The sequence below is a fragment of the Diabrotica undecimpunctata genome, chromosome 9 (assembly GCF_040954645.1).
Source record: "Diabrotica undecimpunctata isolate CICGRU chromosome 9, icDiaUnde3, whole genome shotgun sequence".
NCBI lineage: Eukaryota > Metazoa > Arthropoda > Insecta > Coleoptera > Chrysomelidae > Diabrotica > Diabrotica undecimpunctata.
Window position 1 is genome coordinate 109,299,370 of NC_092811.1, and position 13,989 is coordinate 109,313,358.

General features: G+C 34.3%; 1 protein-coding gene across 3 annotated transcripts in view; it reads left to right on the top strand.

The window, feature by feature from the left end:
* Positions 1–2,023: 2,023 nt before the first annotated feature.
* Fhos (Formin homology 2 domain containing) overlaps positions 2,024–13,989 on the top strand; it is a 782,871-nt gene continuing 770,905 nt past the window's right edge. For all 3 annotated transcript variants that reach the window (XM_072543993.1, XM_072543991.1, XM_072543994.1), the window contains exon 1: positions 2,024–2,279. In XM_072543993.1, coding sequence (XP_072400094.1) covers positions 2,259–2,279 — 21 coding nt within the window. In that variant the 5' untranslated portion in view covers positions 2,024–2,258. The remainder of the gene's footprint in view (positions 2,280–13,989) is intronic.

Sequence of the window (13,989 nt, forward strand, 5' to 3'; positions counted from 1 at the left end):
AAAGGAGATAAAAAACAGCCAGAAAACTACAGAGGTTGTTACAGAGAGAAACTTGTTAAATAATACGCTAAAACTTACAACTAACATTTTACCAAGTGCTAATAAATTAGAGGATAAGTTTAGTAGATGAACCACAGGGTTTTCGTAGTGGAAGATCGTGTACATATGCAATATTCGTTCTAAAACAAATTACTAAGACATCACTAGAGCATAATAGGCCAGCATTTCCGTGTTTGATTGACATCAAGAAAGCGTTTGATAGAGTAAACTTAAAACAACAAACTGGAGGTCAGAATAGATGGACAATTTACAGAACTTATAGAAATCTTCTTCTTCAGGTGCCATCTCCGCTACGGAGGTTGGCAATCATCATAGCTATTTTAATTTTTGAGGCAGTAGCTCTAAATAGTTGTTTTAAGCTGCATCCAAACCATTCTCTCAGGTTCTTAAGCCATGGGAGAACCTGTAACACCTAGAGAGCACGTCCCCAGGTGGCGGATAGACGAATGCCCCACCCGGTTTACTGGTGGCTAGGAGGGAAATAAAATACCTCCGTGGACCAACAGGTAATTCACCGAATGATTCCGGTATAAGCAATCCCCTGCTTACCGACCAACGGCTTTGGGCGGATGAGTTGGTAAGTAGTAGGACACTCTTTTGTCCTGGAGCTGAGAAATCGACCCCAAAGGCGGAAGAACCAATAAATTGGTCAACGGCAGAAGAATGCAGAAGGCAACGGGAAACCACTGCATTAAAGACTCATCGAGTATCCCTAGAAATCGTCATGGCTATAGAAATAGGCAGCAGAATAAGAGAAGGAGATTCATTGAGCCCCATGCTCTTCAATTTGATCATGGATGAAATCATCAAAAGCATTAACAAAGGAAGAGGATACAGAATGGCAAACAAAAAATAAATAAATAAAATACAATGTTACGTAGACGACGCAATATTGATAGCCCAAGATGAAGATAGTCTGCAAAGACTGGTCCACAGATTTAACATAAGAGCAAAAGAATTTAATATGACAATCTCATCTCAGAAAACTAAAATAATAGTAGTCAGCAAAGAACCAACCAGATGTAAAATAGAAATTGATGGCATCAGTATTGAACAAGTAATGGAACTAAAATACCTCGGAATTACACTGTCTAGCTATGGAGACCTAGACAAAGAAGTGAGAGATCAATTACAAAAAGCAAATAGACTGGCAGGATGCCTTAATAACACTATAATGGCGAAACAGACACATTAACACTGAGATGAAATTAAGAATTTATAAAGCTAGTGTAAGACCAATAATGACATATGCCTCCGCAACAAGACTCGACACAGCCACAACGCAAAGGCTACTGGAAACGGCAGAAATGAGAGTACTGAAAAGAATTACAGGAAATGCACTGAGAGATTTAACGAGAAGTGAAGATATTAGAAGAAAATGTAACATACAGTGTATAAATGAATGCACACAAACTAAAAAAGAGAATGGAATAACCACATAAGCAGAATGGAGGAGACCTGTGTCGTCAAAATAGCAAGAGATAAGTCACCAATTGGCAAAACAAGTAACGGACGACCGCGCAAAAATGGAGTGACAACCTTCCATAGAGGTATAAATCCGCCAATGAACAAGCAGAATTGCTTATAAAGAGGAAGAAGAAGAAGAAGAAGTTAACAAGGACTAGAAGACTAGTACAGAAAAATAATAAAAAGGAACGTTTATTTGTAAATTAAAACTTTCGGTACAAATTTAATTTTTCATTTTATTTCCTAGTGACCATAAATGTATTGAATAACCTTCAAAATATTCCATCCAATTTTTGCATTCTTATTGATAAATGTCCTTCAATAATATATTGTTATACATTTTAATGGCAAAAACGTCACCAATAAACTTTTGTTAATCGGAATTATGTTCTTTAAATAGTCCTATCGGGAAAAAACGGTTTTTTTCGTCGGCGCTCGACGTCTCGGCGCCCAAGATGCTCAGCGTCGAAATTTCAAAAATACTTCGACGCTTCAACAGTAGTTAGAACCATGCACAACCTATACGGAATGTTCCCAAATACCTTGTCCCTCAGTTTTATCAAAAATGAATAGAATTATCGCTAATAGATTCATTAAAAATTGATTGTTGACTAGTAGCTGTTGAATAGACGCTGTTTGTTTTGAGTTTGTAAAAATTTGAAAGTGGCAATTTGGAAACTTGTTAGTTTTTTTGTTTAAGTGTTGTTTGTGAGACGAGTTACGACCCAACTATGAGTGGCTACAGGGCATATGTAAGTTTAACTCTCCATTCATTATAAAAGTAGATTACCAACTAATCGTAACTCTTGTGAAATTTTTTTTTATAATCTAAGAATACTAACTAAAATTGATTACCGTTTACAATTTTATTCAAATTTTATGTCGAAGTTAGTTTTTAAATAAGTTTCAGGAAAAAATTTCATGAAATTTTAGTTTTTAGAATATTATATCGCTCGGAATGTCGCGTGGCGGGATTTCCCAACGATAAACTAATCGGCAACATTGTAAATAATACACAAACCTTTAAAATTGCATTTAAACAACTCAATGGTTAGAATTGAATCGTTTCTTAGAAAAACTTCAGAATCTATAATCTTTTGCAAATCGAGATCGAGTAATAAATCAAAATTTTAAGGAAATTTGCAGCACGGTGGCTCAAACAAAATATGTTTTTTTATAGAGTGTGCTGCTAAAAATGTTGTAAATTAAAACTTTTACCTACTCGTATTAAGTAAATGTAACAATAGCTGAACCTGATTAACAGTAGCCGATTCTCATTTTAATGACTTTTAAGACTATGACGGGCGTACTTTTGGGAAAATTCTGGGGTGTTTGTATGAAATTATAAGTTTTTTGGTAACAATTTTAAACCCTGAAAATCTGAAGACAAATTGTTTTATCACACACTTGTTTTATATTTTGAGTGCAAAAAAATATTTGTTGGCTAAAATGTAAAAAGACTTTGAAAACAGCTGTAACTTTCATAACATATTGGTTCTAAATATAACTTGTAATGATTTTTTACTGTAAAAGGGGTTGAAAAGTTTATAAAATTATATACTTTTTTGTTAGAATTACTTATTAGACTGAAAAAACTGCGTTTTAATTGAGTATTTAATAAAAATACGAATTTATTTGAGGTTTAACTTAAATATTAACAAAAAAATAATGTTTTTACAATAAACAAGTGAAAATACAAAGATGGACTAATCCACAAATATTTGGTACACAGTATCTCTCACCACATCTGAATAATATCGATCTTTCAGCCACAACTCCAATATTAATATCACCTAAACCTCCCTGGAATAAATTGATAGCAAATTTTAATCTCTCGTTAACTAATTATGATAAGCATCAGACAAATCCACAATTTCTAAGACAAACCTTTAAAGAATTAATTGCTAGTCCTAAAACATTTGAAAATTCACTTTTAGATAATTTCTGCCCAATATGATGCCGAACCCAATTGGTTAGAAGTTGATCCCACGTGATTTTCAATCCTCTGAAGACACCAACGTCTAATATTGACATATTTTCTAGTGATGTTTCTAATAGTTCAACGCTAATATGAGACAGATGACCATCGTAAATTAAAATAACTGGTCGTTGTCTAACATGAACTAAAAAACACTTCTTAAACCACATAAGAAAAACCACCTCTGTTATCCAGCCCTTTTCAGTTGTGTAATATAATGTCCCTGGAAATGAGTCCTGACCACCAAACATGCTTTCCCAAATTCTCTTCCCCCTATGAATTATTACAGAGAGTATAATTTTCCCTTTAGCATTTCCACATGCCAAGACTATTGTTGTCTCTCGTCCGCTTCCGCCAGTTAACGTTTTCGCAGGCTGACCTTTTTTGCATACAATTTTGGTTGAGCTAGGATCACTATTAAACGCAGTTTCATCACAGTTCCAAAGAGCTTCAGGCTTGTTTTCTAGACCTAAATCATGGATAAGTTCACCAAGCAGGTCAAAAAATGATTAACAATAAAAGGATCTCCGGCTTGTCTTGAACGGGAACCCTCTAAACGTTCGGGTTTTTTAAGAGAAATTTTATTACGCTTTTTAAAATTTCTCCACCAATCATCCCCGGGTCCACCATTTTTAAAAGGGACAGTAAGGTTGTTTTTCTGAACGAATCCTTACACAATATCTTTCACCTCTTCTTTGGGGAGTCTAAAACCCCATTTATTCATTACACTTAGATATTTAACAAGTCGTTCTTCATAAATTGCGGAAATTGCTGGACTTTTTCCACCAGAATTTATTGTAGATGTTTTTGGATTTCTTCCACCACATCCTTTAGTTTTTAATATTACTTAAGGTATAATATACCTAGTAAGTAAATATGAACTGTATTTTAGTCACAACATAACTTTCTGTATTTCGGTAATTTTTTACTGGTAAAAGTAGGTTTTTATTTTTTTTAATTATGTTCAAATTAACAATATGGTTTGGTCATTGAGAAACAATATTGGACATACGTATTTATTAAAAGCACTAATACATTTTAAAATACACATATTTAAATAAAAATACTTAAGATGAGTCTTCGCAATCATTACTGTTGTCATATTTATGTCACTTGCATCTGATCGACATAATCAAAAAGTTCCATTTCATACAATTTAAGTGGAATAATATATATATATATATATATATATATATATATATATATATATATATTGTTGTGATCTGCTTTATGATGTTTTATTATTGATTAAGACTAATTTAATTAATCCAATTATTTAATTAATTAGTTCACTAATTTATGCAGAGTCATACAATTCAATTACTATTAAAAATTCTCAGGGTGCCTTTTTAATTTTACTTTAATCAGTTTACTTTATATATCTCTTCTAGTGGGTTCAGTATCTTCTAGTTGCTCATAATCGGGATAGAACAGGAAACGGAACTACATTAAAACAACATAAATATGCACACAAATTATTATTTATTTTTAATAAGCAATACGGTGAATGTTAATAAATAACTTTTTGTGGGCAATTATCTTTCCCAACAAATTCCTATACTCTAAATTTAATTTTAATTAACAAACTATCTATTGATCTGTTTTATAATAATATTTACTAAAAAATTTACCATATAAAAAATATAATTTATTCACAAAAAAATAACTCTTTAAAACTTGGAATCTTAGTTCGTATGCTTATTATTGATTTTGTCTTTAGAATATCTTAAAGTTTTCTTTCATTCAAATTATTTGACTGACCTTTATTTTTTTTACACCAATGATGTCTCCTCTCGATCAAACCACAGTTCCTTCCTTGATTGATTATGTCCGGCTACCATTAAATCTTTCCCGTTCCCAGCATCGATCCAAACCGCATACCAGCAAACTACTCCTCCGAAAACACAAGCCCAAGCCTCTTTTGACCGGTACTCTTTATTCACAAATTCTCCTTTCTTTCTCAATTAGATCTCGTGGACTATGCAGACTCAAAAGAGGTATTAATCTTCTCGTTTTTGATCTGCTCTCAGCTTCCACCTTTTTCACTAACGAACGAAAAACACTCTTACTCCGATTGACTACACAAAAAAAACACGTCTTCTCTTCTGGTCTGCCAGTAACATAATAATCTTTTCAATCTCCCCAGACAACCTTCTCAAACTCTCTCATCCCCCATCATTCCTTTTTAACCAATCATAAGCATTCATCTTTCCCACTAATTTTCGATTCACAAAATTTCCAACATAATATTTAAAACAAATAAACTAATTTCACTCAAATTACTTTTCAGAAACCATTAACAATTTTGCCTTTTTCAACCGAAATAAGCTTCCAAATTCTTGTTATCTCATATCTAAATCTAATTCTTATTTACTTTCGAAAAATGTCCACCGCAAAATACAATTACAAAGTTTATTCCTTAAATATATAATTACACGAATTCCATTGTCCTTTCACTATTCACCTAGTCCTTCAAGGAAAAACTAGTCCGTCACGGAAACAATGTCTTTTTTTATGCTAACGATTACAAATAAGTACAGGGTTGTATTTTAACTTATATGCCCGCTATATATTAAAATAATAAAAAAAACCTCTTTATTCTATTTTTGATCGATAAACTGATCCATAACAATATATATATATATATATATATATATATATATATATATATATATATATATATATATATATACAATTATTTTTCTGCTATTCATATTTGAAGGGTTTTGGTGGTTATAATCAAGATATATACGCATGTTTTATTGACTATAATAAAGCATTCGATAAAGTACGACATAAACATTTAATGAATGTCCTGAAATCAAAGAAGATTGACTACAACGACCTCAGGATCATATCAAATTTATACTATAAACAGCGAGCAAAAGTACGTGTTAACGAACAGCTGTCAGAAGAAATTGAAAGTAGATGTGGAGTAAGACAGGGATGCGTATTGTCGCCAATTCTTTCCAATGCCTACTCCGAAGAGGTCCTGAAAAAAGCTCTTGAGGGTGAAACAGCTGGAATAAAGGTAAATGGAGTCCCCATTAACAACATTACAACATTGAAGATCTTCAGAGACTGGTGACCAGAATAGCAGAGTATGGAAAAGAGTATGGTCTAACAATGAATGTCAAGAAGACTAAATTTATGAGAATATCGAAAACTCAAAGAAATAACGAGAATCTTCTAATAAACGAAACCAACGTCGAACAAGTGGACAAATATGCATACCTGGGAACAATGATTAACTCCACAAATGATTACAATCAAGAGATAAAAATAAGAATAGAAAAGGCTAGAGCAAATTTCAACAAAATGAGAATAGTTCTATGTACCAGGGATTTAAAACTGGAACTAAGAGTTAGGTTGGCGAGGTGCTATGTTTTTTCGACTTTATTTTATGGAATGGAATCTTGGACCTTGAATGCGACATCAATGAAAAAACTGGAATCAGTTGAGCTGTGGGTGTACAGAAGAATTCTGAAAATATCATGGACAGAACACGTCACAAACAAAGAGGTTCTGGGAAGGATGAACAAAGAAATGGAAATTTTAAATTCAATAAAAACAAGAAAATTAGAATATCTCGGACATATTACACGTGGAGAGAAATACACCTTGCTCCAACTGATTATGCAGGGAAAGATCCAAGGAACGAGAAGTATAGGGAGGCGTAGAATGTCATGGCTGCGCAACCTAAGAGATTGGTACGGATGTACATCAAATGAACTTTTCAGAGCAGCCGTCTCAAAAGTCCGAATAGCTATGATGATTGCCGACCTCCGCCGCGGAGATGACACTTGAAGAAGAAGGTGGTTATGAAACTGACATTGTTTGTGCCTCTCAACAAAATGTGAGATTTGTTATTCTATACAAATCATTACAATATACCATTTACTAATCAACGGCTTCGGGGCTTCGGGCGGATGAGCTGGTAAGTGGAAGGGCACTCTGTTGTCCTGAGACTGAGAAATTGGTCTCGAAGGCGGAAGAACCGTTGAATCGTAAAACCGAGAAAGTGGTCAACGGCATCAGGATGCATAAGTCAACAAGAAACCACCTCATTAAAGGTCCCTGATGACATATCTAGTGAAGCTATCATGGTAAATACAACTAAAATGAAAACATTTAGTTATAATGGAATACGGAAACCAAGATTCGGCGGAGAAGGTGATCCACCTTTAGATTACAGAGCCTTCTAGGTTCTGACACATTAATAATAGTTCAATTGAATACTACTCCGATCAAATTAATTGTTTTGCCCCCATCAGCGATAAACTAGACGAAAAGGTAGAGCAATTCTATGAGTTGCTGATAAATTCACTTAAACGAATTAACAAAGAAGATATAACTATTATTATGGATGACTTAAATGGGAAAATTGGTAAAGGGAAAAGAGGTTAATTCATTGGTGATTTTGGTCTAGGGAAGAGAAATGAAAACGGAGAAAAATTAAAACTATTTATAGAGAAAGAAGAATTTGCAATACTAAATACATTACCGCCAAAATCGAATATCTCGGTCACATCATGAGGAAAAGCGAGGGATATGGATTGGTGCAACTTATTTTACAAGAAAAATTAGAAGAAAAATGAGGACCAGGAGTGCGAAGGATTTCCTGGCTGAGAAGTCGACGTACGTGATTCAACACAACAACCAAGAATCATTTTAGAGCATCAGGATGCAAAATACAGATTTTCATGATGGTCGCCAAAGTCTGAAACGGATTACAAAAAGAAGAAATGTAGTTGTGAATTTTGATGAATTTAAATATGCTATTCACATTCCAGTTTTTTGTTTTTAATTTGTTTCATTTTTGGGTGAGTTCTAGATCTTAAAGTCAAGATTCTCAGCACTCTTGACCATCTGCCATAAACTATGGAAAAAATCTTTGCTTGTAATTTTCAGCCACTATTTATGGGATCTAGTGCAGTAGTTTCCTTACATCCATGATGTGAGGTACAATGAGCAAGTTAATGAATATACACTACTTTGTAGGTTTAAAGGCAGAGAATAAATGGAAAAGAAAAGTATTTTAAAAGTATGTAAAGCAATTAATTTCTAGCTGAGCTTTCGACTTACAAAGGCATCCTCAGAGCTATGTTCAAAAATTTTAAAAGTACCACTAATAAAGAAGGATAACATTGGTGAAAATATACAAAATTGCTTCAAAATTTGGGTAAAGCGAACACCCAGGAGGAAGTCTGTCCTATTCTGACAAAATCAATGCCCAAGCAAGCCCGTCTCTAGATGAGGATGGAAAACTAGCCATCTCGTGGGGCTCCACTCTCCCCACAGTACCTGTGTCGCTGTAAGAATACTTGCCTGTTATCCCTGTGAGGGCGAACAAGTGAACGCCGGTAGCTATAATGGCTCAATCTCACGCTATTGACAGGTCATCCCTGAGGAGCCTACTCCTCTTCCACTCGTCTCCAATGCGGGTAGGTTCCATAAGCGCACGTTCGACTTCGGGCTGACAGTTTATGAACTTGCAGAACCTTCCACAGAGGTTATATTGAATGAGAGTAGAGTGGTCCCACGTAAGCTCGTCTTGCGCGAAACTAACGCGACCGGCCGCGCTAGCAACGCTTGCTGTCGAGATAGCGCGGACTTGCCGATGGCAATTTCGTTCGTATAATTTACTCCATGGTAGTGCCATTGTCCGGTTGTGCCGACGCCAACGTGACAACATTAGCGCTCGTATAACTGGGTCCTAAGAGCGTAGCCCGTCGACCAGTTCAACTAATGGACTCATCTGTCTTCTAGTAGGCCTTATACAGTCAATCTATATCTCAAACGATGGCCATTTTTACAGTACAGTGCCTAAAAACGTACGACAGGTCGCGACCTGTATTCGTTGCTGCAAACGGTCACCTTAAGCGACGACTTAACACCATCAGGCAGTAGGCATGTACTAGCACTCGTCCGCTGTTAGACAGCCTAAACAAAATACCATAAACAAAATTTTTTAATATGTTTTTTTAACTTTTGAAGAAATTTTGTTTTTTTTTTCGCCAATGGAAAAGGGCTCATCTAGAAATTTTACACACTTATAAAACACTTCGCTTTTCCACTCACTCCTTTTTGCAGTTTTGTCTTAATCGTTTATTGAATTTCAATGTGAATATTAAATTTACTTATTTTATCCTTTTACGCCCACAACCGCCTCTTTTTTTGATTAAAAAATAGTTCGTAGGTGTGAAAGCGTAAAACTCTGCTTTCAAGTCACACCAACTTAACGCGAAGAGGAAGTTATTCTCGATGTTCTTTTTAGCAGAGACGGGAAAATATTTAAAAACGACCAACAAGTCTATGAGTCTAAATTAAAAGTTCTGGAAATATCTACTTTGTGCAGCCGCCGCAGCAGTCCACCTGAAGAATTTGTAGTGACATTAATAACTTATTAAAATTAGTTTATTTCAAAAGATCGGAAGGAAATATAAAACGTTGTTTTTAAATTATATTTTGAGAGTTAATACGAATGTTGAATTTATAATGTCGAGTAATGTAAATATCGAAATCATTTTAGTAAAATTGTCGTAAAATATTTACCTTTAGATGTCTTTTTTTCTTTCTTTCTTTCTTCCCTTTCTTTTATCCCATCAGAGTGTCGGATTTGGGCTTGAAAATTTAATTAACGTTTACCCATCCCTTCAATTCTTTTCTATTTTCTGCCATTATTTTCAATTTCTCGAGTGATTTTTGTTTAACTTTTTCTTTCTTTTTAATTGCTGTATCCATTTTTTCTTGGTCTGCCTCTTTTTCTTTTTACGATGTTCTTTGTGTTCTTTACCCCATTCTTTTGGGTCGAATATCCTCATTAAATGTCAAAAAAATCAAAATACAAACATTTGAGAACGATTTCCGTGGAAATTGAAACGTCAATAAACGTAATTTAACCTTTAATTTTGGCTTATTCTCATTTAAATAGTAATTACTTTAAAATGCCACAAGAAAATAGCTTCAGAACAACAACTTCTTACCGTAACGCTTAAACAAGTATTGGCTTTTTATGTGATTGCCCTCGTTTCTGCTTCATATGTTAACACTGGCCTTTTTCACACTAGCCGGAATCCAGCGACGCACAAAGTAAAAGTCCTCGCCTTAACACGGCTGTGGTAATGTGGTAAGGCCATTCCCATGGAGCGTGGAATATCAGGGTTTTAGTATAGTTTTGTGCTTCAGCTTTCCAGCTCCTTAAAATCGTGTTGATTTAGTAATAAATGGCGGGACTGACCACTGAAGATTTCCAATTTAAGAGGGTCGGTTGGACGATGAACCAGAGGAAAACCGAAACTGAAGTCCTGAATGTGAAGATAAGAGGACGGAGAAGTGTTGTTGAGTAGAAACAGGAGGGAATGGAAGATTGTTCTAAATTTTTGGAATTTGGAAGATTATTTTTCATAATAAGTTTTAATGCCACTTATGATGAAAACTTTTAAAATATGCCAATTATACATATGTCAAGAATCAATCAATCAAAATATTCTCTTCCGGAAAAACGTAAGATATAGTTATTTATAGTTATTTATTAGCTCTTTAAGTTTTATTGAAATAATTACGCGTCATATAAATAGATGAAGATTTTAATACTTCCTTGTATTACGATTACACTTAAAGAGGTCAATATCTCAAAAAGTGCGTTGCCAAGTACTTAAATTAGAATTATTGACTGATTTATTAAGAAGGTATGCCTGAGCACTTATTAATAATAATTACGAAATAAAAAATTATGATACACAAGGTCAATGATCATAGAAACATAATTTTTATTGAATGAAAACAATAAAATAACATATCTTTGTTCTTTCCCACATTTTAAAATACTACGGTAATAACTTATTATATTGCTGACTTTTCCTCTTTTTACTAATAAATCACAGCAGCTGCTTCGGCGTTAACGCACATTTATTAGGTAAAGTGTATGAATATGTGTATTTATACTTTTTATAATCGGGTAGGAAACAAATTTTACCTATTGATTATCCGTATCGAACAATTGTAACTTAAAATGTGTAGTTAATTCGAGGTCTCACAATTAGGTATCAGACTGAAGCAGCTACAATAAACAGTCTCGTTCTAATCGGTAAATAAAGAAAGTAAAAAAATATTAGCGACCAAAGTGGAACTTATAAAACCTCTACTAAACTCTGGAAAAAATGTGTGCACTGATGATTTCTATACTAGCGTAAAGTTGGCACATGAATTAATAGACCATAATACTCATTTAATAATAGAAAATGCAATAAAAATAGTCAAAAACCAAAAAGTTACGGGACAAGATTAAATAACAGTAATATTTTAAAGACTTGTAAATAAAAGGAAAAATCACTTCTTAACGATACTAAGGTATATAGGTAACATATCAGTCTTCATTCTTTATCCAACAATAGGTCCATTCAAATCACCTTTATGAGCATTTATAAGCCTTTTAGATACTTAGACCTCCTAAAACGAGTCCATTGTATCACCCCTATTATACGTAATAGACCATCAGGACCTTCGGCGTGTCTAGGGTCCAGGCTGTTTCGAGCTCCCTTATCTGCAGTAATCAGCAGCGACTCCAAGTCTGAGCTCTTTCTGACATTCTGAACGTCTAATCTTTAAGGGCCACAAGTCTCTTTAAGGGTAGTTCCATCATTTGGTCCGTTTGCATAATGATTGGAACCAGGATCTGCCACCTCTGGTAGGCCAGTGCCGGGCACTTCCAGAGAGCATGTGAGGAGGTTTCATCCTCCTCATTACAAAGCCGGCATCGTAGGCTATCCACAAATCCATGATGATGGTGCCGCCTGAGTCTGAAATGGCCGGTAAGTGTCGGTTTCGTCTACAGGAATCTCGGGCATCTCGTAATCAATAACACTTTAAAATTCTTCCTTTTCCTGTTCTTCACACCCTACCTATGGAGCGTAAGCATTAAGCACATGATCGAAACGTTAGCATCGCCTATATTCAGTTGGATACTTATTATAGTTTATTTTTATGAACGAGAGAGTAATTAGCATAATTTTAACTGGTAGCTCCGACCACTCCATTGGCGTGCTCAAGATTAATTGAAAAATTACTTTGAATAATTGTAAAAAATAAATGAATTATTTCAGTGTTATAAAGTGTTATGTGTATGTAAACAAAAGTGACCTCTTTTATCACACACTATATTAGAACTGAGTGGCCTACATTAAAAAGGGTTTTAAAAAATTCACATTTTTTTTAATTTTTAAAAATTACAAAAGAGAAAAAGAGTTTTTAAAACCGTCTAAGGTATGTTAAATAGATGAATAAAAATATTAATATAAAACTTACAGCTACTTGTTACAAATCCAAATCAGATTCAGAAGATGAACTTTCAGAACCAAGATTTATAATAACTGGCTCGATCATTTTGTCAGTAATATTGTCCAGCTTCCACATTTTTTCCTCTTCTTTAATAGTGTGATTTACTGCCTTTTCCCAGTTTTCAGGTTTTACATTATTTACGGCCTCCAAAAACAACTGTTTAACATCATGAATTTTAAAAGTGGTATTTTTTCTTGAAACTTCACTCTTTATCTGTGCCCATACCAGTTCAATCGGGTTTAATTCACAATGATATGGTGGGGATCATTGTGAAGTACTGTCATTCCACGATTTTTGGCAATTTCATCAATTTCGTATTTTTTAAATTTTTCTTTATGAAGGGCACACAACGAATAAAGTTCCTTTCTTATAGATCCGGGATGGTACGTAATATTTTTTGAACTCAGCCAATTCTGCAAGTCTTTTTTTAACCACTTGGTTGTGGGCAGTCCTTCTATAAGTCTGGAGTGATAACTTGCATTATCCATTACTATTACACAGTTCTTAGGAAGAAGATCTATCATTTCTTCGAACCATTCTTGAAAGACATCAGCATTCATGTCTTCATGGTAGTCACCGGTACGAGTTGATTCAAAAGTTAATAAACCACCTTCAACAAAACCGTCTGAACTGCCAATGTGTACTATTATCAGCCTGCGTCCCTTTCCTGATGGTGGGTTTAAACCAGTAGATAAGTTATTTACAAAAGCGTGCCTTTGACTTGTAACAGTTTCATCCTGCCAAAATTTATTTGGTGTATGACCCTCGTTGATCCATGTTTCATCAAGATAAAATATTTTTCTTTTTTGGTTTCTCATTTCCTTTATGGTTCTTAGAAAATGTCTTCTCCATATGACAATATCGCTTCTTTCTAATAAAATAGACTTTCTGGGATTCTTTTTCCAGCGGAAGCCTATTTCTTTTAAAAGTTTCCATAACGTACTTCGACTCATTTCTGGGTAATCCTTATCATCTCGAACTGAGACAAGAACTTTATCCAATGTTGGAAATTCTTGTCTAAAGAAGAATTCATGCACTTTCCGTCGAAGTCCTTCTTTAAAATGATATTCTATTTGAAATTTTGGTTTCCCTGGAGCATTACGTGGCATTTGAAAACTACCACATTTCTCTTCTTTAATAACTCT